This window comes from Lactuca saligna, chromosome 6 (assembly GCF_052625555.1).
Source record: "Lactuca saligna cultivar CGN05327 chromosome 6, ASM5262555v1, whole genome shotgun sequence".
In the NCBI taxonomy this organism is placed as follows: domain Eukaryota; kingdom Viridiplantae; phylum Streptophyta; class Magnoliopsida; order Asterales; family Asteraceae; genus Lactuca; species Lactuca saligna.
Window position 1 is genome coordinate 166,344,549 of NC_136422.1, and position 24,280 is coordinate 166,368,828.

Below are 24,280 nucleotides of genomic sequence, written 5' to 3' on the forward strand. Positions count from 1 at the left end.
CAATTCCACCTTTTTTTTTATTTATTATTATCTTCGATGATCTTTGGATTGGTAGAAAATGAGTATTTTAAGATTATACACTTGGGTTTAAGCACATCTACAAAGTAATTAGGAATAAATTACTCGATTTATGTTGATATTTAAGTGACCACTATACGTCCAAACCACTAAAAGTGGAAAATAGTATCTATAATTATTGAGGTCAGTTATTGCCCAATAATACATGTCTTACTATATGTTGCTCACTTAATCACTCTATTGCTTGAAAGGTCCGGCCTTTGAGATATTAGAAACCCTATGCAAAAATTAAATTAAGGCTTCATACATTTTTGGTAAAATATTATTAAGGAAATTTTTTACTGTTAAAGACAAAAGGAGTCCACTATTTTATCAAACAAAACTTTTATTGTTTATAATATTAATGAGATTTGTAACATGAAATTCTATTTTAATTAACTTATTATTATTATTATTATTATTTTCTTCTAATTTTTTTAGTAATATAATATTAACGAAAATTCTCAATCAGAGGCCCCTTACGATTAGAGACCTGGTGCGATTGCACACTCGCACCACCCTCAGGGCTTATGTGCATTTACTATACATATCTTGATACATTCAAGAAATGGATTTCTAATGAGTTTTTACAAATAGGACAATATTATTGTTTTGATTAAATCTTTTGGTCATAAGCCTAAGCATTCACTTAGTAATGTTTGATGACTTGTGTGATCAAAATGTCACTCGAGTATCTAATTTTTTGGTGATATGATGGCATTCTAGGTAGGACTCACTTGCATGTGAGGCTAGATACCTCTCATGTGGGGTCATTTGTTATGGCACATGACCCTAAACATCTAGACTCCATATGTGTATTTGCACATACTATTTTTCATTTAACTTTGGTGAGGTGTTTTGGACGTAATATTTTACACATACTATTTTTCATAAAATGACAATTAAAGTTTCTTAATGTTTAACAAAGTTCATTACAATACAATAGTTAATATAAATTAAAAACATAGTTTTTTTTTTTTAGCATTTTAGGAAGTACAATGATGAGTTTCCAACAAAACTAACTATACACACACACAATGATTTGATTAGAAAGGTTATTATATTTGCTAGATTAAGCGATATATTCCAAAACATCTTTGAAAACACGCTTTGTTTTTAGCTAATCCCAAAAACAAAAAATCTTACCAATAATAGTTCACATTTCACATAAACAATATTATAATAAATCCAAAATCCAAAATTCATAATTTTCTTTTTGTAAAAGATTTATTTCTTGTGCAATCGAGACTCTGGGGTGTTATGTCTCAAAGGAGATAACGCTTGCCTTGGTGAAACCGATTCAATGAAGTCAATTTTCTTCTCAATTGGACTATTTTCTCTTGGACTACCTTTCCTCTTATTATTCTGCACAAAAATTCACATGAAAAAAAAAAATCACTTTTCTTTCTTGAAAATTAAAATGTTTTTTTTTTTTTTTTTAATATATAGTTGGATTTTCTTTTTACCTTTAAGGATGCACTACTAGTCTTTCCACCAGAATCACTATTCACTTGTCTTTCTTTTTGGAGTCGCTTCATCAATCTCCTGTTTTCTTTGTCCAAAATGTCATTTTCTTCATACAAGACTTTAACCTATTATGCATACCCAAGTTTCATTAGTCAAAGAAAGTCAAACACACACACACACACATACACACACCTCTTCTTCTGCTGTTGTGAGATTATTCATTAAATGGTCCTTTTCTTGCAGGAGTATCTTGACCTCAGAAGCAAGTGCTAAAACTTTTTGTGTTGAGGGCTTCAAGCTACAAATTAGACAATACAAATTTGGTAAATTTACTTGAAATTTCTCCAAGAAAAGTTTCAAATTTGAAAACGTTACCTTTCCCACATTTGTAGCATCTTTTGACACACTTCCACCCCACTGTTTGCCTCTAAGAAAGAATGTGCAGTTGATGGAATGTTGTCTTTGGTAATCAAAGTTGATAGCAATGTATCAATAAGAAAATGTTCTGAAGATGATGTTTTTGTCACTTCGCTAACCTTCAATCGAGTAAAACAATGATATAAATGTTATCAACCCTTGAATAAATAGTAGCATCTTATGTTGAGATGAAAAGATGAATTACTTGTTGGGACTCTGATTGATGCTTATAGAACTCGAGTTCTTCAGACAATTTACTTAATTGATCTTCCAAATCATGAACATGAGACTCTGCCTCCTTAGCCCTGTTATCTGCCTCGTTCCCAAAGTCCATTAAAGCTTCACGATCATGATCATATAAGGAACACTCCTTCTCCCACTTCTTACACTGATTTAACAAATTAGAACATTCTGCAGCCAATTTTTGATTCTCTTCTACGAATTTCTTTACAGCAAGTGCATTCAGACTCGATTCAACCTGCATACAATTCAAGGGAAGAAGATCTAATAAATCTCCAAAAAGTTTCTCTTTGGTTTCACTCTATGCCATGTTGCTAAACTGAAGACTTCTACGCCGTGGAAATAATGAACATAAAAAGCGTAATTCAAACCCTAAATCCTAATTAAGCAGTTCATAAGAAGCTGGTGAAATTAAAAGCAACATTTACTGTAAGTAATTTTCAGGTGTTAAATGTAAAGAAAATACAAACCCTAACACGTTCGATGGTTTCATCTTTCTCTTTCAATTTAGATTTCAGATACAAGTACTGATCGCGAAGCTGCCTTTGCGTTTCTTCTGAAAATCGAAGCTTTAACTCAAGAGTATGTGTAGATACAGGAAGACCGAGTGAATACTCTATAGATTCACGGATGTAGTCATCAGTTTCTTGTGGAAGATCCATTCTCGAGTTCCCCGTCAGTGAAATCGTGTTTGTGTTAGTGCCTTGAACACCCCTGATTTAATGAAACAGAAGAAACAAACCCTATATCGCTTTTTCGTGTATAGATCCACACACACAACACACAATTGGGGAGAGATTGAGAGGATTTGGTCTGAAGGGAGAGTGGGAGAATAGGGTTTATTTGAAATTGGGGGAGAGCCGTTAGAAAAAGGGGCAGATGTCGAAGTGGGTGTGAGCACTTTTAGCGTTTTGAAAATATTTACGACTCCTTCCCTTCTCTTTCACAACATTTGTAAATCTTTCCCTTTTTAGGAAAACATCTACAAATGCCCCCACAAAAGTTTAAGGAAAAGCTTGTGTAATTTATCAATTACAAAATTGCAGAAATGATCCCTACGGTTTGCAGATTTTTTTTTGAGTAAGGTCCAAAATATAATTTACTCACAAAAATAATCCTTTTTTCGTGGTTTGAGTGTGTTATTAGTCCCTAAAACTAACATTCGTTAGTTTGCTCTGTTAAATCTGTTTAAATGATTTTTTTGCCCTCTAATTTTATAATTCTGTCAATTAAATTCTATTAGTAATATTAATTAAAAAAATATTTTTATAAATTATTAACCTAATAAATCCTTAGCCACAATACGGACTCTCTTCCTCCTATCTACTTCGTTGAGTGAGCCTCCCAACCCCCATTCCATCTTCCTCCTCTAGTGACTCGACAATACTTGTGGTCTTCATCATCTCCGGTGAACACCTTTCACCCACCCATCCTACCACATGTCCCCAACTATCTATATATCATCTCCATATTATCTCACGGCTCCTACTAGTTATCCCACAATCGTCGCCGGCCAGGGATCTCGATCGATGCCAAGGGCTGATGATCAAGAATGGAATAACCCAAGTGGTCCCTAAAGAATTGCAGCCTCATTCTCTTACGGACCACACCCTCACCTACCGTCGATGAAGCACCACCATCGTCACTTCAATGTTGTCATCACCACTGAAATAAGTAATTCTTGTACAAGATCTACAACACCAAGAAGGTTGGCATCTCATATGAGGCGAATAACAATCGGATAGTTAAATTACATTTCTCTTTGAAAGTTTTCTACCCTCTCTGGCCATTTTGGGGCGCCGTCCTACACTGTTTGGAAATTCTGGGGTGTCTGACCTACCCTGTCTGGCCATTCCGGGGTACCATCCTACCCTGTATGGAAATTCTGGGGTGCCGACTTACCCTGTCTAGCAATTCTGTGTAACACCCGGTTTTTGAAAGTGTTCGATTGTGCTTTCGGAGGCTAAGGGTATAAGCGTAATATGTCAATTCAATATTTTATGAGTCTCGGGTTTATTTAGAAAGGTTTTGAGGCTTGGGTGTAGTTAGGAACGTAGAGCTTCTTGCCACCTTTTCATGGATATAAAGTTCGTTGGAAACGGACTTGGAACAAAGAAGTTATAGTACTTTGAAGTGGTTGGCAGAATTGGTCCCTGAATGGAAAAGCTTGCATTTCAGCCCATGCATGCAAGGTGGCATCCAGGTGAGTCGCCCAACGTAATATGGGGTACGCCCAACCTAGTGCTGGTTAATGAATCGCGGGTGCTGAAGATGTATGCCCAACGTATGTCCACGATCTCCAAAACCCTAAAATTTAGGGTTGGCTCACTATTTAAGCACCTTAAGTCCGAAGGGGGTGCGACTCCCTTTCATTCTCAGAGTCTTAAACCCTAAAATCGAATGGTAGCTTCATCCAAGAGTGTTGTGAGCTTGGTGAGTGCATTTTGGGTGGTTTTTGGTGCATTTCAAGAAGATGGAACTTGTTGCAAAGATGGAGATCAAGGAGGAGCTTGTGGATCTGGCATTTGGGACTCATTCTCAGCTTGATGAAGGTATAAAGTTTTGATCTTGACCATTTATCTCCTTATATCTCTTAGATTGGGTTTTAGGACCATTTTGGTCCAAAGGTTGAAGTTTTGTGGTTCAATCCGATTTCTAGGACTTGGAGTTGCTACTCTCAGTTCTAAATGAGTCCTTAAGGCAGAAAGTTGCCACCTTTGACGTCCTAATGGGTTCATGCATGAGTTAAGACCATTTCCATAGAAGTAGATTGCTATTTTTGGAGTTTGAGATTATGTGGGTCATGCAAAGCCATGAAGTAAGCAACTTTATGGTTTAAGACGTCAATAAGGACTTGGATCTGTAATTGTAGCTTCTGGAGTAGAGTATTAAGCACTTTAATGTGAAAGTGACTTAACAGGGGGATTATACTGAGCGTACATGCAGGTACATCCAGCATACTCAATATTTGGCTTGTACGCTTAGCGTACATAGGAGTACATCCAACGTACTCATCAAATATGGTTTTGGGCTATTTTGGGTCTCAGTTTGGGCCACGCAGGGGATTTTGATTCTTTGGGCCTTAGTGGGAAATCTGAAGTCAAATAATGTGTGCCAAGGAGATGTTCGGGCTTAAGGTAAAGCCCATTAGAGGATTTGGGCCCAATTTGGAAAATTGGGCCATTAATGGGCCACTAGTGGGCTTGGAAAGCCTACCTAGTGTTGGGCTTTTGTTTTGGAATTGGGCCTAAGTTTGGAGCATATTGGGCCAGGGGTCGAATGGTCATTTTACCCCATGCGTGGATTAAGGATTATGGTTTGGGACCCAATTGCTAATTGGGTATATTGTTTGGTAGAGGCAGCTCAGGAAGTTGGCGAGGCAGCATCAAAGGATTTCTTTAGGAAGCTTCTGCATTCGAGGTGAGTCTTCTCACCATACCAATGGGTCTAAGGAACCAAGGCCGGCTCATTTCATGTTATGTGGTACACTAGCTGTAGTAGAGATATGTGGTATGATAGTTAGTTTATGCTAAGTGGTATGCTAGTGATTATATGATATGTGTTACGCTAGTTGTCTTTGTGATATTTGCATGGAAGACCTGGAGGGGAGCCCGTAGCATTGGATGTAAGACCATGTGGGGTAGCCCATGGTAGTCCTAGGTAAAGACCATGTGAGGTAGCCCATGACATTGGATATAAGACCATATTGGGTAGCCCATGGCAGTCCTAGGTAAAGACCATGCGGGGTAGCCCATGTCGTTGGATGTAAGACCATGTGGGGTTGCCCATGGCAGTCCTAGGTAAAGACCATGTGGGGTAGCCCATGACATTCTTATAGGTTTTGTATACACGGGTTATTTGTTATATGTAGCTTTTATAGCTAGCAGGAAAATGTGATACATGTAGCTTTTATAGCAACATGATATGTGATATGTGGTTTGTGTGTATTGTATGCTCTGGGAAACTTACTAAACTTCGTGCTAACAGGTTTTGTATATGGTTTCAGGTATCATCATTTTTGGAAAGGAAGGGCTCGGATTGGTAGTAGTGCACACACCTATGATTTCTGCAATGAATGATTTTGGGATGAACTCTGATAAATGTTTTACTTAATGATGATTTGAATTGTTAGAGTAAATGATATCAAGGTTTTAGCTATATTAAAAAATTAAATTTTACCTTTGATTTTTGGGTCATTAGAAGTTGGTATCAGAGCCTTGGTTTGAGGGATTTGGACATTCTTTCGGGTGTGTTTGACTCAGACTCAGCATCTGTAAAGCTTTTAAAAAGAAAAATGTTTTAAGTAAAGAATTTCTAAGACAAGAAAGGGTGTGGTGCATGCAATCAACCGAGCTCGAGTAAGTTTCCCCAAAATACCCACATTTGTTATCTGTTATGATTTGATTATGAACATGTGAATCACATGCTAGTTAGGGCTAGGGGAGATGCATGTATATATTGTATGAGCTAATAGATTTGTATGCTAGTGCTGAGCAGTCAACAATAGGTTGGCCTGATATGTGATGCTTGTAGCCATGAGGATATTGGATGTTATGCTGGAATGAGAATGATAATTGGTATTTGTAACTACAATGTGTATGTTTTGATAATTGTATACGGTTAGGATCTTATAGGCTTATAATAGCTGATTTAACCTTATTTCATGCGGTCTTAGGGTAGAGTCTATTATTCGACAGTCTATTAGACCCTATTCTGTGTATAATTTGCATGCATAAGGCAGCCGACAGCGCGAGTGGATGTGGTCAGCAGGGGCTGTGGTTTATGGGTCGAATGTTCTATGACAGTTTGCGGGTCGGAGATTACCCTAGGGTAAGCCTAGGATGAGGTTAGCGACAGGTGTTACTTGCTTGAGGGATGTATGTGTGGATAGACTGATTTGTCTAGTATATGTTGGTTAGATTTTCCATTGTCTGAATACTACTTGCTTTGTGCTTTGTGGGACTCTTAGTAATGTGAGGTAGCTATTAAGTGAATATGCTAAGTCACATGTGGAACAGGCTGGATAATCTCAGAGTGATAGACTTGACCCTATTGCGCAGCTCTCGTTGGAGTCTAACCGTTCTAGGGACGAGTCTATTACTCTAAGGATTATCTTATCTTTGTTGCATGTGGCTATATTTATAAGGTAGCTAGTTGACATTACTGGGAATCTTTCAGCAGCTGAGGATTGGGTGAGTACGGGAACCTAGGAAAGCCTAGGATATGCTCCAATGAGCTTAGTAGGGAGATTCGGTGGAGTTGGGAACCCAGGGGGAGCCTAGGAGGTGCTACGGTAGAGATCGTTGTGCTGTTTAGCAAATATTTAGTATATTGGTGGAGTAAGTGACTTAGAGGATTCGGGAGGATTGTTGTGGAAAGTATGGATAGGTGTGAAGGTAGTATTGAGCCCATACTACTAAAAGCACAGGATCCATACTCGAATCGGTGAGAGTCTTGGAGAATCTGAGAAGCTTAAGGGAAAAAGAATTATTGGTTATGCCTTGATCGTGGGATTACCTGCTTTGCAGAATGAGGATGAGCATGTAGGGATGGGTTAGGGTTTGGTCCCAGCTTCGGTGGTGAGCCAGTTAGTGGGGGGACTACCAGAATTTCGAGTTCGCCTTAGATCTTTTGTATCAGGCGGCAAGGGTTGATTGTGCGATCTATTTCACATTTGGGTTTAGAGACTAAGTCTCAAGGATAGTTTGTAGCCCAATTTAGAGCATAGATTTCTCTAGCTATTCTAGTGTAGTCGTGACGATTGAGCTAGTAAGTGGATCAGGGTGTGAGACCCTGAATGATATGGTTCTCAGAGTCGAGGACGGAAGATTGAATAGGAGTACCTCATGAGAGAGGTTCAAGTCATGCAAATTTATTGGAGGGTCTCGAACGGATACCCAAGAGTTTCAGCTTTTGAGAGGCCAGTAGGGTCGAATCTAGTGCAACGCTTGTAGATGCAGTGCGATGAAGTTTCATTCCAAGGGTTTGGACTATCTTTGTGATTGGAAAGAGGTGCTACATTATGTTCTCAGGGTGGTCGGGGTACCACAGGAGGAGGTGGTCAGGCACCCTTCAGATGTTCGTAGATATGCTATCTTCGGCCATTTCCGGTGGATACCGGGTATTTATATCGCTTGGGGAATTGTGATAAGTTGGATCTCGGGTTGGTTTTCTGCTATTGTTTGGGTTAGAAAGGGTTGTCAGATGTCATTCGGCATGTCGAGGAATATTTGAGGGATCTTCAGGCATATGTATCTTGTGAAGCGAATTTCGTGTGTACCGTTATTTCTCCGAGTCGTTATCGGAATCTGTCCAGTGATCTGGGTTGCTACAGGTATAGTAGGTTTGGCCACATCATCAGGGATTGGCCATACAGAGCAAGTCCGTTACTTTTTTTTGTTGTGTGGACAACAAGGAGGTCGAATGTATGACGATCAGGGAGGAGCAGTGAGTGTACTTGCTCCAGCCATTCTCGGGGTTGGTTTAAGGGCTTGAACGAGGGAGTATGGCTAGTTTTTAGTAGCCTTACTATTTATGTTTTGGAGGGGCCATCAGGATTGTTAGGGAAAGAGAAAGTTGCCGCTGAGGTTTTGGTTGGACTGTCCGTTCGTTGGACTCTGAGATCTGAGGGTGATGCCATTTTAAGCGTTTGAAGGCATTGATGTAGTTGGGATACAAGAAGTGTTAGATGGATTTCAGGAAGTGTGCTGTTTGAGCAGGGTTATTCATGGTGTCTAGCTTTGCTAAGCACCGATCGCCAACAAGGAGAACATTGGAACGTAATGAGGATTAGGAATCCTTCAATTATCATGTGCCGAGCAGACTTAGTTGAATCTAAGTGGGGGAGAACCGTCCATGTATCCAGGTCAAAAGCAAGGGTGAAAGTGATGTAAGACTACTGGGGAGCTGTAGCATTGACTAATGGTCAGTAAGGGTATAGTGTTGTAAGACTGCGGGGGAGTCGTAGCATTCACAATAGTAGAGAGTGATGTAAGACTACGGGGGAGCCATAGCATTCACCAATGGTCAGTTGGGGTATAGTGTTGTAAGAGTGCGGGGGAGCCCTAACATTCACTAGCAATAGAGATTGTTGTAAGACTGTGGGGGTGTCGTAGCGTTCACAGATTCTTCGAGTGATTTGGAATGATTTGGATAAGGCATCCTTGTGGCATTGTCGTCTATGACGCTTACGGGTCTTATTTGCTTGGAAAAATAACTAAGTCGCCCTTCACTGGTTCTTATGAAAAGGGTGAAGGTTTTTTGGATCTCATACACACTGATGTATGTGTTCCCTTTAGAACCGCCACAAAGGATGCTAACCACTTCTATGTGACTTTTATTGATGATTACAGCAGATATGGCTATGTCTATTTAATCGAGAATAAGTAAGAAACCTTTGAGAAATTCATAGAGTTTAAGAAAGAAGTGGAGAATCAGATGGGTAGGAAGATAAAGATGCTCTGATCCGATCGGGGTGGTGAGTATCTTAGTATCGAATTCCTGGACTATCTTAAGGAGTGTGGAATTTTTTCATAGTTGACGCCACTTAGGACACATCAACTTAATGGTGTGGCTGAGAAGCACAACCGATCCTTGTTAGACATGGTTCGTTCCATGATGAGTCGAGCTTCGTTACCAATCTCATTCTTGGGGTATGCCTTGGAGACTGCCGCTCATATCCTTAATCGAGTCCCAAATAAAAAGGTTGCTAAAACACCTCACAAGATGTGGACAGGGAGGGTTCCCTCGTTATCACACATCAAGGTTTGGGTTTGCGAGGCTTTCGTGAGGTGCGAGACTTACAAAAAGATCGAACCTTGGAGTGAGTGGTGTATTTTCATCGGCTACCTGCAAAAGTCCTTTGGTTATCTCTTCTACAAACCGAGTGAGAATGTTGTCTTCGTTGCAAGTAGAGGAGTTTTTCGAGAGGGGAACTTATATTTCAAGGGGACAGTGGGAGGCAAATTGACCTTGAAGAACTTCAAGAGTTAACTGATGAAGGAACCTCAAACACTAGTGGTTAACTTGAGGAGGAAACTCTTGTTAAGCCGGTTGACGAGTCTGTACCTCTGAGGCGTTCTGGTAGAGTTAGAGTTCTACCCGAGTTTTATGGTTTCCATATTACCGCAAAAGGTGATACATTTATCAGTGATAGCACACTAGTAAATCTGGATGAACCTAACAACTATAAGGAAGCCATGGCAGGTCCCGAGTCTGCTAAATGGAAAGAGGCTATGGACAACGAGATTCAGTCCATGTATGACAATCAAGTTTGGAACTTTATTGACAATGTACCGGGTCGTAAGACAGTTGGGTGCAAATGGATATTCATGAAGAAGACCGACATGGATGGGAAAATACACACATACAAGGCGCGAATGGTTGCAAAGGGATTTACTCAAACTTCGGGAGTTGACTATGATGAGACCTTTTCACTAGTAGCGAAGATTAAGTATATTAGGGTTATTCTAGCCATTGCTGCATTTCATAACAATGAAATATGGCAAATGGATGTCAAAACTGCTTTCCTTAATGAGAAGTTGGCTGAGGATGTTTACATGAGTCAGCCAGAGGGTTTTGTTGATGCTGCTAAGTACCCTAATATAGTGTGTAAGCATGAGAAATCCATTTATGGATTGAAACAAGCATCTTGCAAATGGAATCTTTGTTTCGATGAGAAAGTCAAAGAGTTTGGATTTTCGAGAAGTGAGGATAAGTCTTGTATATATGTCAAAGCTACTGGGAGTATAGTTAGCTTTTTGGTACTGTATCTGGATGACATACTACTCATAGGAAATGACTTCCCAACCTTGTAGGAGGTGAAATCCTGGCTTAGGAAGTGTTTCTCTATGAAGGACCTTGGAGAAGCTGCCTATATCCTAGGGATAAGGATATTGAGATATAGGAGTAAGAGACTAATTGGACATAGTCAAAGTACCTACTTGGATAAAGTGTTGAAGAGGTTCAACATGCATAATTCCAAGAAAGGTGACTTACCGATCTAGATCAATGCCAAACCGAGTAAAGCTCATAGTCCGAGTACAGAGGCTGAGATAGCTGAAATGAGTCGATTACCATATGATTCCGCTGGTGGCTCAATCATGTATGCTATGACTTGTACTCACCTTGATGTGTCCTTTTCCTTGATCATGGTCAGCAAATATCAAGGGAATCCTAGAAACGCTCACTTTCCTGACTTGAGATTGGTGGGGTATAGTGATGCCAACTTTCAAACCAACAGAGATAATTTCCACTCTCAGTCGGGCTAGGCGTTTACCCTGAATGGAGGAGCAATTACTTGGAAACATTCCAAGCAGGAGACTGTAGCTGATTCAACATGAATCAGAGTACATAGCAGCAAGCGAAGTGACAAATGAGGCGATATGGCTTAAGAAGTTCATTGGAGACCTTGGAGTTCTACCAGTTATAAAGGAGCTTGTGGAGATTTTTTGTGACAACTATAATGCAGTTGCCTTAGCCAAGGAACCAATGAATCATGGCAGGTCCAGACACATCGATACGAAATATCACTTCATAAGACACAAGATAGAAGAAGGACTCCTCATGGCAAAGAGGGTGTCATCAGATGAGAACCCGAAAGATCCACTCACTAAGGGACTAAGTAGTGTTATGTATTTACAACATGCGAGGCGCATTGGGCTGAGGGATACTATTAGTTTTAATGATTAGATAGCCGATTCAAAACTTATAATAGATAAACTTTAATTGACATTTGATGCTTAAATAAAAATTGTTTTTTATTTACTAGTTTGGTATTGTCTCATGTCAATTGTTTACTATTGTTTCATTTTGCATGTTTTGATTTCCAGAATAATTGGATTATTCAAACCATCCACAGCCGATCATACTTTGGAAGTAGGTATTGAAGCGAGACTGTCATGAATTTGGCTTGTAGATTGTCAGAAATGGTTAGACATTGCTATAACATTCATGAGTGCTCATAAGGTATGAGAATTGGATTTAGCCCATGATCACCTGTATCACGTCATGGAATTTATCTTGAGTAATCGTGAGACAATAATATCATATAATCTTCAAACCTAGATATATGAGTTGTTGACTATGAGTTGGTCGTACATTGAAAGTACAAAAATGCATTTGTAACTCGATTTTATAAAACATGTTGTTGTGTATGGTTCAGTGAATACTTAGTACAAACATATATTGTCAAGGTTTATCTGTTCCTTTTGGTCCTTGGAGGATTAAAAGCAATATCTTGGGCCCCTCGATGATTTTGTTTTGACTCATGTGTCGGGCCCGGTCAGAACTAAATTGATGATTTTGTTTTGACTCATTTACTATCAAATTTTATCTGTTCATTATGAAGCATCTGCAACCAAAAACATGGAAAATTTTCACATTTTATTCGATTGTTAATGAGTTCATGCTGGTTGATTTTAAAATGAAGATGAATAAATGATTGGTTTTGAGTGAAACATGTTGTCGAAACTGCTTCTGCCTAGCCATATTGAGGTAGATTCGCATAGGTGAGCATTGTCCTCGCTGCTTCGCATAAAGCCCTATTTCTCCTTTCGATAACACCATTTTATTATAGTGTGTAGAGAGATGAAAAATTATGTGAAATCCCTAGGTCAGCCAAAAATGAATCAATAACTTGATTCTTGAATTCTGAGCCATTATCACTTTTGATCTTTTGAACTTTCTTTCATAGACTGAGCTCTATGTACATGATAAAATAAATCACTGCTTCGGTAGTTTCAGTCTTCTAACGAAGAAATAAAACCTAAGTGAACCTTGAAAAATCATCGACAATGACCAAGATCTACCTCTTCTTGTTAAGAGTCTCAATAGTCAAAGGTCCTTAAAGGTCAATATGAATAAGTTCCAGCCATTCGATGATCTTGGAATCGATGACGATTAGATGACCTTGATAGTGTTGCTTCCCTTGTTCACAAGTTTCATATAACAAATCGTTATCAAATTTTAAAATAGAAAGGCCACGTATAAGATCATGTAAAACCAATTTGTGAAGATTTTTGAAGTTTAGATGGGAGCGTCTTCGATGCCACAGCCAGCTTAGTTCTGATGAAGCCTTCGAAAGTAAGCACATAGAGGGTGATGGGTTTTGAGCATTCTAACACTCCTATGGTGTACATGCAACCCTAGAAACCTTGGATCTATGTTTCCTCTAATATACATGCAAATATGATTTTTCCAAGGTTCTCATTCTAACTAGCATACCATCGGTACTTGTAATATAAAAATTAGTAGAATGACATACCTTTCTTGTTGCTTGGATTCCTAGAGACCTTCTTAGCCTAGAACCCCAAATGTGATGTCTCAAATGCTTCACACAACACTAAAACTCTTGGAATAACTTGAGAGAAGTACACTTGAGCACAAAAATTCGGCTAGCCCTCACTTATTGTGTATAAGATGCTAATTTTGCTCCATATGAGGTTCCTTATATAGTGTGTCACATGTAGGGTTACACCATGTAAACCCTAATGTGCATGTATTTTCATTTCCCCCATGATCCATGGGTTTTAACTTCCATGGAGCATCTAGAGAGCACCCAATGGGTCCTAGCCCAATCTAGTGAATCATGGACCTTAAGCCCACTATATAAGAATGAAAGATTTACATAATCAATCCCCATATATTTAATTAGTCTCTTTTTATCACAAAATTAATTCTAAATTAATTCTTGATCAATACTAATTAAATAATATGATTTCATATTAATATATTAGAATATATTAACAAATCATAAGTGTCCTTATTCTCATTTTGTCTATACAATTGTTGAGATGCCATGCAACCCAAATGGACCATGCCAAGCTGGGTTAAGTACATACTAAATATAGTTATGGACTTAGACACCTTATCCAACAGTCTACCACTTGGATAAGTCTAATAACTATTGTTACAAGTATGACTTTAGTATCCGATCAGCAATCGTAGCTCTTTCAAAGTCTCACGGAACTAGGATGATGCGCCATTTAAGATAATTATTCATATAATCCTCTGTTCTAGATATCAGCTGGAAAAATACATGGAACAATATTGTACTTATTGTCCAACAATTTGTTTCCCGATTTTTGATTTGTTTGACATAGAACTAAATTGAACACATCAATTTTGGTTCTGACCGGGCCCGACACATAGGTCAAAACAAAATCATCGAGAGGCCCAGATACTGCTTTTATTCCTCCAAGGACTAAAAGGAACAGATAAACTTTGACTCATGTGCTTGTACTAACTACTTGTTGAATCATACACAAAAATACGTTTTATAACATCAAGTTACTAATGCATTTTCGTGCAAGCAATGCACAACCAACTCATAGTCAACAATTTATATCTCTAGATTTGAAGACTTATATGATATTACTATCTCATAATCACTCGAGATAAATTCGATGAAGTGATACAAGTGAGCGTGGGTTTAATCCAATACTCAGAACTTATGAGCACTCGTGAATGTTGTAGCAACTTTTGCTATGTCTAACACCTTAGACATCTACAAGCCCAATTTATGGCAGTCTTGATTCATACTTACTTCCAACATATGACTGACTGTGGAGAGTTTGAATGAAGTAAATATTCTGGAAGTCAAAACATGCAAAATTGAAACAATAGTAAACAATTGACACAAAATAGCAACACTTTACTTATAAATAAACAACTTTTTTTTTTAATCATCAAATGTCAATTACATTTTACAAGTTTCAGAAATAGCTATCTAATATGTAAAACTAATATCATCCTTCAGCCTGATCCACCTTGCATGTTACAAATGCTTAACCCTACACAATACCTTCGTGAGGGGATCTGATGGGTTCTCATCCGATGATACCCTCTTTGCCATGAGGTGTCCTTCTTCTATCCGATGTCTAATGAAGTGGTACTTTCTTTCAATGTTCCTGGATCTGCCGTGATCCCTTGGTTCCTTTGCTCAGGCACCTACACTCTCATTATCGCAGAAAATCTCCGTAGGCTCCTTAATAGCTAGTACAAATCCAAGGTCTCCAATGAAGTTCTTTAGCCATATTGCCTCATTTTTCACCTCGCTTGCTACTATGTACTCTGATTCGTAAGTTGAATGAGCTACTGTTTCCTTCTTGGAACTTTTCCAAGTAATTGCTCCTCCATTTTGGGTAAAGACCCAGCCCGACTGAGAGTGAAAATCATCCTTATCATCCTGGAAGCTAGCATCACTATACCCCACTATACTCAAGTCATCACTCCCACCAAGGGTTAGGATCCAGTCCCTAGTCCTCCGCAGGTACTTAAGAATATTCTTCACCGCAATCCAGTGAGCCTTGCCCGGATTCCCTTGATATCTGCTGACCATGCTCAAAGCAAACGCCACATCAGGGAGAGTACAAGTCATAGCATACATGATCAAGCCTACAACAGAAGCATACGGTACTCAACTCATCTCAGCTATCTCATCCTCTGTACTCGTCTCTGAGTCTTTCTCAGTTAGGCGTTACTCTGGATTGGTAAGTCACCTTTCTTGGACACCTGCATGATGAACCTTTTTATCACCTTATCCGAGTAGGTACTTTGAGTAAGTCCAATTAGTCTCTTACTCCTGTCTCTCAATATCCTTATCCCTAGGATATAGGCAGCTTCTCTAAGGTCCTTCATAGCAAAACACTTTCTAAGCCAGGACTTCACCTCCTGCAAGGTTGGGATGTCATTTCCAATGAGTAGTATGTCATCCACATACAATACAAAAAAGCTAACTATACTCCCACTAGCCTTAACATATACACAGGAATCATCCTCGCTCCTCAAAAAACCAAACTCTTTGACTTTCTCATCGAAACAAAGATTCCATCTGCGAGATGCTTGTTTCAATCCATAGATGGATTTCTCAAGCTTACACACTCTATTAGGGTGCTTTGCATCGACAAAACCCTCTGGCTGACTCATGTAAACATCCTCAGCCAACTTTCCATTAAGGAAAGTGGTTTTGACATCCATTTTCCATATTTCATAATCATGAAATGCAGCTATGGCTAGCAAAACCCTAATAGACTTAATCTTCGCTACTGGTGATAAGGTCTCGTCATAGTCAACTCCCGGAGTTTGAGTAAAGCCCTTCGCAACTAGTTGCGCTTTATAAGTGTGTACATTCCCATCCATGTCAGTCTTCTTCTTGAAGATCCATTTGCACCCGACCATCTTACGACCTAGTACATTGTGATCCAAGTTCCAAACTTGATTGTCATACATGGACTGAGTCTCGCTGTCCATGGCCTCTTTCCATTTGGCGGACTCAAGGCGTGCCATGGCTTCCTTAAAGTTGTTAAGCTCATCCAAATTTACAAGTGTACTATCACTGATAAATGCTCAGGTGGATTCCTAACTCTTGTGGAATGCCTCAGAGGTACGGACTCATCAACAGGAGTTTTCTCCTCAGGTTGATTGCTAGGGTTTGAGGTTCCTTCACCGCTTAACTCTTGAAGTTCTTCAAGGTCAATTTGCCTCCCACTGTTTCCTTGGCTTATAAACTCTCTCTCTCTCTCTCTCTCTTTCTCTCTCTCTCTCTCTCTCTCTCTCTCTCTCTCTCTTTCACGAAAGACCCCTCCCCTTGCAACAAAGACCACATTCTCACTAGGTCTGTAGAAGAGGTAACCAAAAGAGTGATGTGGGTAGTCGATGAAAATACACAGGTCACTACGAGGTTCGAGCTTGTCCTGAGTCTCACGTCTCACGAAACTCTCGCAACCCCAAATATTGATATGGTTTAAATTAGGAACTTTCTCGGTCCACATCTCGTGAGCTGTTTTGGCAACCTTCTTGGTAGGGACTAGATTAAGGATATGTTTGGTAGTCTCTAAGGCATACCCCATAATGAGATTGGTAATGAAGCTTGACTCATCATGGAACGAACCATATCTAACAGGGTTCGATTGCGCATCTCAACCACACCATTAAGCTGTGGTGTTCTAGGAGGTGTCAATTGTGAAACAATTCCACATTCCTTAAGATAGTCAAGGAACTGTGTACTAAGATACTCTCCTCCTCGATTGGATCGGAACATCTTAATGTTCCTGTCCAACTGATTCTCCACTTCCTGTTTAAACTCTCTGAACTTTTCAAATGTTTCTAACTTATGCTTGATTAAGTAGACATAACCAGATCTATTGTAATCATCAGTAAAAGTCACATAGAAGCGGTTAGCATACCTTGTGGTAGTTCTGAAGGGTCCACACACATTTGTGTGTATGAGGTCCAACAAACATTCACCCCTAGCATAAGTACCAATCAAGGGTGACTTTTTCATTTTTCCAAGCAAACAAGACTTGCAACTATCATCTGACCTTAAGTTAAATGACTCCAAGACTCCGACCTTCTGGAGTTGGCCTATGCGCTTCTTGTTAACATGTCTAGGACGACAATGCCAGAAGTATGCTTTATCCAAACTAGTGGAAGAATCGATATGCAATACATTATTTCCTAAGTTATCTACAACCGACACAGTTTCATATACACCATCACCAGGTAATGCTTTAACATAAAGAACATTATTATAAAAAGCATTAATACCACCACATTCATTATCAAATGAAAAAGTAAATCCTTGTTTGTACAAACCATGAAAAGAAATAATATTTCTCACCATTTAACACGAGTAACAATAGTTATTCAAATCTAACACTAACCCACTACTTAGAAACAAAAAGTAAACTCCAATTTTGGTGACATGTGAAGCTTTCCTATTCCCCATGATCAAGTTATCTTTTCATGCTCCACATCCTCACTTCTTCTTAGGCCCTGCAAAGCAGAATATATATATATATATATATATATATATATATATATATATATATATATATATATATAAGAATACCGCAACATGTATCAAGATCCCAAGAAGTAGATGTGGTGAGTTATTAGATAATATAATGTAAATACATGTATGGGTAGGTTTGAGCTTCCCATCCTTAACATCTTGCAGGTACTTGGAGCAGTTTCGTTTCTAGTGCCCCTTTTCTTGACAATAGAAGCACTGAGCTTCCTTTGGTTGGAAGAAGGAGTGATAGAACCACCTTTGGTTCCACTTGAAGAGGAGCCATCAAGATACTTTCCCTTGGTACCCTTCGAAGGGGTCTTCCTCTTCTTCCCTCTGCTTTGCCCGATCTCCAAAACAGGGTGGTGTTAGGAGTAGTAACAACCGATTTACCTTTGAGACCACTTTTGGCATTTTTCAAAAGTCCTTGAAGCTTGTTGAGTGTGACCTCCTCCTTGTTCATATGATAGATCATTCGGAACTGATCATAACAAGTAGGTAAGGACTTCAGTATGATGTTAATAGCCAACTCCTCGGGGAAGTTCACATTCAACTTTAGCAAACGGTCCACAAACCTTTGCATTTTATACATGTGGCCCGTGATGGGTTCACCTGGACGAGATGATTTCATACCTCTCTTGACGAGCACTCTGATGGTAGAGGTCCATCAAGTCCATGTGCATCTCAAAAGGGTAAAAGTCCTCATAGGACTTCTGGAGTTCAGCTGTCATTATGGCTAACATGATACATGCCACGTTGGTAGCATCTCTCTCATGTGCCCTAAAGTCAGCGATCTCCTCTGGAGTAGCAGTAGACTCATCAATTTCTTTCAACTCCTTGTCGAGGACATATTCCTTGTAACTGAGATGTCGAGGATCAGAAACAAGGTCTGAATAACCTTGCAAATTAACTTGGTACCCTTAATCTTTATCACTTAATCAATGTGTCAGTTACCCACAAACGCTCCACCGATCTATGATAAACATTAAGTCACCCTTTTCCACTCTTACCAGTCTATGTTAGTGTGCCAGTTACCCACACACGCTCCACCAACGACTTGGTAAGGTACAAATTGTAATTTCATGGGATAGCACCAAATTCACATTTTCCTAAAGTAGGTAAGATTGGGAATTTATAAAATGCTTAGTTACTTTATATTTATCATTATACTTTTAATGAGAATTGTAGTCCTTGTCCTACCCGTTCGGCTAACGACCCTCCACCAGTCAAGGAAGCGGTGGGTGAGAGTGGACACCCATTAAGCTACCATTTTATACACAACAACCTTATACCCCCCTTATAGACCAACTTCGTAAATCAGGCCTACTAATGGTAAAACTAACTTGCTCTTATATATACACACACACACACACACACACATATATATATATATATATATATATATATATATATATATATATATATATAAACTTATAATACTATAAAGTATAAGGGTTGAATTTTAACTTTTAAATCTCTAGAGTTTGGAATTAAAGTTTTCTAAAGTGACTTTACAAATTCCAAAACATGAGGGCAAGTTTTGAAACTATTCAAAACCTTTCATATTCAATAACTTATGTGTTTTAATGGTTTTAAAGAAAAGACTTTTGGAACTCCATAACATGAGGACAAGTTATGGAGTCCATTAATTGGCATTAAGATCAAGAATTACACTAACAAAAAATTTGTACATAATTCCTATGATCTACGAAAACTCATAAGCATGAACATTCATATCAACAATTTCAAGAATCATATAAACATATGTACAACTTGAAAATTTGATAATAATCATTGGAAATGGGTTAGAATAATCATTACCACATGAAAAAATAGATTTTATAAGTCCAAAAGAGTTTAGGGTAATGATTCTAGTCCATTTCCAGCAACAAAACTCGAAAATCTGCACACAGGGCCTCCTACTCGCCGAGTGCAAGAACCTACTCGATGAGTAGGATGAAGTTTCTCTTGGACTCGGCGAGTTAACTGAATAAATAACAATTTTTCGACTTTTTTCAGCATTTTGCATCAAGTATAAAGAAAACAAGCCTAGGCTCTGATACCACTGATGGGTTTTGAGCATTCTAACACTCATATGGTGTACATGCAACCCTAGAAACCTTGGATCTATGTTTTCTCTAATAGACATGCAAATATGATTTTTCCAAGGTTCTCATTCTAACTAGCATACCATGGGGGTACTTGTAATATAAAAATTAGTAGAATGATATACCTTTCTTGTTGCTTGGATTCCTAGAGACCTTGTGAGCCTAACACCCCAAATGTGATGCCTCAAATGCTTCACAGAACACCACAACTCTTGGAATAGCTTGAGAGAAATACACTTGATCACAAAATTCGGCTAGCCCTCACTTCTTGTGTCTAAGATGCCGATTTTGCTCCATATGAGGTTCCTTATATAGTGTATCACATGTAAGGTTTCACCATGTAAACCCTAATATGCATGGCTTTTCATTTCCCCCATGATCCATTGGTTTTAACCTCTATGGAGCATCCATGGAGCACCCAATGGGTCCTAGCCTAATCTAGTGAATCATGGACCTTAAGCCCACTATATAAGAATGGAAGATTTACATAATCAATCCTCATATATTTAATTAGTCTCTTTTAATCACAAAATTAATTCCAAATTAATTCTTTATCAATACTAATTAAATAATATGATTTTATATTAATATATTAGAATATATTAACAAATCATAAGTGTCCTTATTCTCATTTTGTCTATCCAATTGTTGAGATGCCATGCAACCCAAATGGACCATGCCAAGCCGGGTCAAGTACATATTAAATATAGTTATGAACATAGACACCTTATTTAAAAGAGCTAACACTAATGATTGGATTGATGTCGAGTGTGAACATATCACCTTTCCTCTTAGACATAAGCAAGACTACTTTTGTTTCTTTGTTCAAAATGACACTACCTTCCTCATCAAAGACTACTTGATTACTAGTACCCGCAACAAGTTGCAAAACATTATGAAGTTGTGTTGAAGACCTTTGACGTATGCCACTCGATTGACTGTAAACATTCCATTTGTAACTTTCCTATATCCTTTGAACTTTCATTTTTGGTCATTTATGAACTTCACAACTCCAACATTTTCCAAACTTCTATAATCACGCGAATTTTCCTTCCGACCTGTCATGTGGTGAGAGAAACCATTGTTGATGCATCGATGCTCATAGTATTGCTCGTTACTCAATACAAGCGATCAATTAAAGAATTGAGGTCCCCAAGGATTTTTGGGTCCTTGGTTATTAGAGTGAAATGCATTGTGAAATGAGGATCCTAACACCCAACTTCGAACCTTTGATTTCAAACTATTAATCAAGTCAACTTCTATAGACTTAGTTATCAAAATTAAATCATTCATTAGTTTAGGTTCAACACCAACTTTCCCTTTTTCCATAGTATTTCATTTCGCCTTAATTTTGGATTTAGGAACTTCTTTTGATTTTCAAACTAAAGGATTCAATTCCTTTGATGAAGAATTCCTAGTTTGTGACTCATTCAAGTAGCTTTCATAAGCATACATGATTTCCTCCTGAGAAAACTCTCCAGATTGATATAACTTTCCTTTTCCTTCGAGCCAATGATTTGTATTCTTAATTTTAGTTTTCCCTTTGACAAATGAAGCTTTGACTTTCTACTACAAATCAGGATTTGGAAAGTGAGGTTGTTTTGGTTTAAATGGTTCGTTTCTCTTTCCTCTAACTTCTAGCTTTTCGAACTCTCTTTTTGGTTTAAATGGTTTGTTTCTCTTTCCTCTAACTTCTACCATACCTCTACAATAGCAATTCTTAATAGAGTTCTTCTAAGGTGTGGCTCTTTAATCATTCGACAACAGTTTGATTCATTTGCATTCTTGTTTAATTTACTTTCTTGATTTTCTTGTTAAGAATCTAGTCTATATAAAAGACTTTTTAGTCTCATCAATTCCCAACTCATCAAGGAATTGACAATGAACTTTATGTTCAAGATTTTCACGAAACATTTTTTTCGGTACCTTAATTTGATATTGTCACAACTAGGAATTCTATACCATGTAACAACAATAATGATAACATTTGTGAACCAAAAATGTGAAAGCATGTATGATGCTTATTCAATAACAACAAATTTTCCATCAAACGCTCTATGAAAGCACTTCAAATAGTCAACAAAGAATTGAAAACCCTAGAAATCCCGGTTTAAGTCCATTATGGACTAGGATTTCCTTATTGGGCCTAATGGGTCAATAAGCTTCCAATTTGACTATTTTGGGCTTAGAACTCTCAAATGGGCTCTAATTGGACCTAATTCCATTTATTTTAGCATTTTGGGCCATATTGGGCCTAGAATGAAATAAAATACCCTAATGGACCTTATTGGGACATAACTAACCTAATTAGCCCTAATGGGCCATAAAAACTCGTACTTGATGAATATTGGGCCGTGAATTTCTCTAAAAGGGCCAATGGGCTGAAAATTATCAAAATGGGACCATGATATGGATTTAAGTACCGAAGGCCCAAATTCTTTTTCTTTCTTCCTTTTTTCTCGGCCCAAGAGGAAAATAAAAAAAAATTAGAAACTAGTGAAATAAGGAGGGTTAGCCACCTCCTTATTATATTTTGGTCTTCCATGCATCAACACATGTCTCCATGCAACCATCCTCTCACTTCTCTCTCTTATCCCCTCTTTTTTTGCTTCTTTGGCTGAGAACATAAAGGAAAAACACACACACCTCACAAATTCTCTCTAAACACTCTCAAGGAACAGTCTTGATACTACATCAAAATTTTCGAGATCTAGGGCATTTCAAGGAAGTTCTTCCACAGAAATCATCATTCTAGGTAATTTAAAGCTTAGGTCCATGGTTTAGCTTCTTGAAATTATTATAACTCTCCTTCTAACTCATGAAAGTTCATAATAATGCTTCTTAGAACCCATCTAAGACAAAGTCTTCTCAATAAGCTTTCTAGGGTAGAAAATAGCATCAAACTTCTTCCATTTCTTCTTCAAATTGAAATCAACAATCAAAGGTGAGTTCATACCCCTTTATTTTTGGTTTTCATATGTTTTATGGGGGAGAATACAAGTAAAATGTGTAGATCTATGTGTATGTGTATGTTATGTGTGATTTCATGTGTTTATGTGGTAAATGTGTAACAGAAAGAATAGAAATTCGAGATCTATGGCTCTAAGAGGAGGATAAACATGATCTAATAAGTATTACACTTAATAAAGTCAATAAAAATTACCCTCTAAGATTAAAATATACATATTGCAACATAAAATCCATTTTTTGGGCTAAAATTGTCAAACAAACAAAAGTTGGGTTCAAAGATTGCTATTCACAGTTTTCTCAAGGATTACAAGAGTCAAAACAGTAAAAATAAGTGTTTTTATGAATATCATACTCTTTTAAGGGCTAGAAGTGTAAATTGTAGCTTAATGGGCCAAATTTGGGCTATTCGGCCCATTAAGCCATAAATTGCGAAAATCTCAACTTTCAAGGGGTTTAAATGACAAAACTCTCAAAACAAGGAGTAAAAGGGTGAATAAAACTAATTCAGGGGTTAAAATGATGTATTTTCCAAACAAGGATAAAAAATGTAAACTTTTTGGATTTTGGGCCAAAATTGTAAAAGTTGCAAAAAGTTTGGGCTTTAACCGAAAAACACTTTTCTAGAAGGGCTGAAACTGATAAAAGTAAATTTTGAGCTAAAATCATCACATAAACAAAGTCTATGGGTCAAAATTGACAAGAAAATGGTTTTAGGGCCTAAAATGTCTTTTTTCATATATAAGGGACTAAAATTATCATTTTTATTAAGGAAGGGCTGAAAAGGTCAAACCAATATTTGAGTCAATTATATTATTTTTATGATATTTGGGTAAAAAAAAATACCAAACCACAACTTGTGAAAAATGGAAATATGAATATAGATAAATTTCCAAATAGCGTTTATAAACGACCGACCGGTCTCGTACCGATACAAATTTAACAATTGTTCAATTTAACATTCCGACAACTATACTATACCTAAAACAAGTAAACATTCAAATCTTTGGGCTTGAAAGTTCCAATCTTGCTTGTTGGGCCTTTGTGACCCATTAACATGATATTTGGGCCCAATGGATAATAAAAAGCGTTATTGGGCCTTCTATGACCCAATTTCATATTTAAGGGACCCTCAATGGCTTTTAAGTGCTATTGGGCCTTAGTGGCCAATTAGCATTGCTAGTAAGGTCCAAGTAAATCAAATGTGAAATGGGCCAACGTGTCCTTCGTATAA

General features: G+C 38.0%; 1 protein-coding gene across 1 annotated transcript; it reads right to left on the bottom strand.

The window, feature by feature from the left end:
• Positions 1 to 1,098: 1,098 nt before the first annotated feature.
• On the bottom strand, positions 1,099 to 3,059 carry LOC144999964 (uncharacterized). Its single transcript, XM_078959105.1, has 6 exons — positions 2,652 to 3,059; positions 2,147 to 2,419; positions 1,900 to 2,060; positions 1,717 to 1,822; positions 1,524 to 1,649; positions 1,099 to 1,422 (listed from the first exon to the last, which is right to left on the bottom strand). The coding sequence occupies exons 1-6, from the start codon at positions 2,841 to 2,843 to the stop codon at positions 1,285 to 1,287; spliced, it is 996 nt and encodes a 331-aa protein (XP_078815231.1). The 5' UTR covers positions 2,844 to 3,059; the 3' UTR covers positions 1,099 to 1,284.
• Positions 3,060 to 24,280: the final 21,221 nt, after the last annotated feature.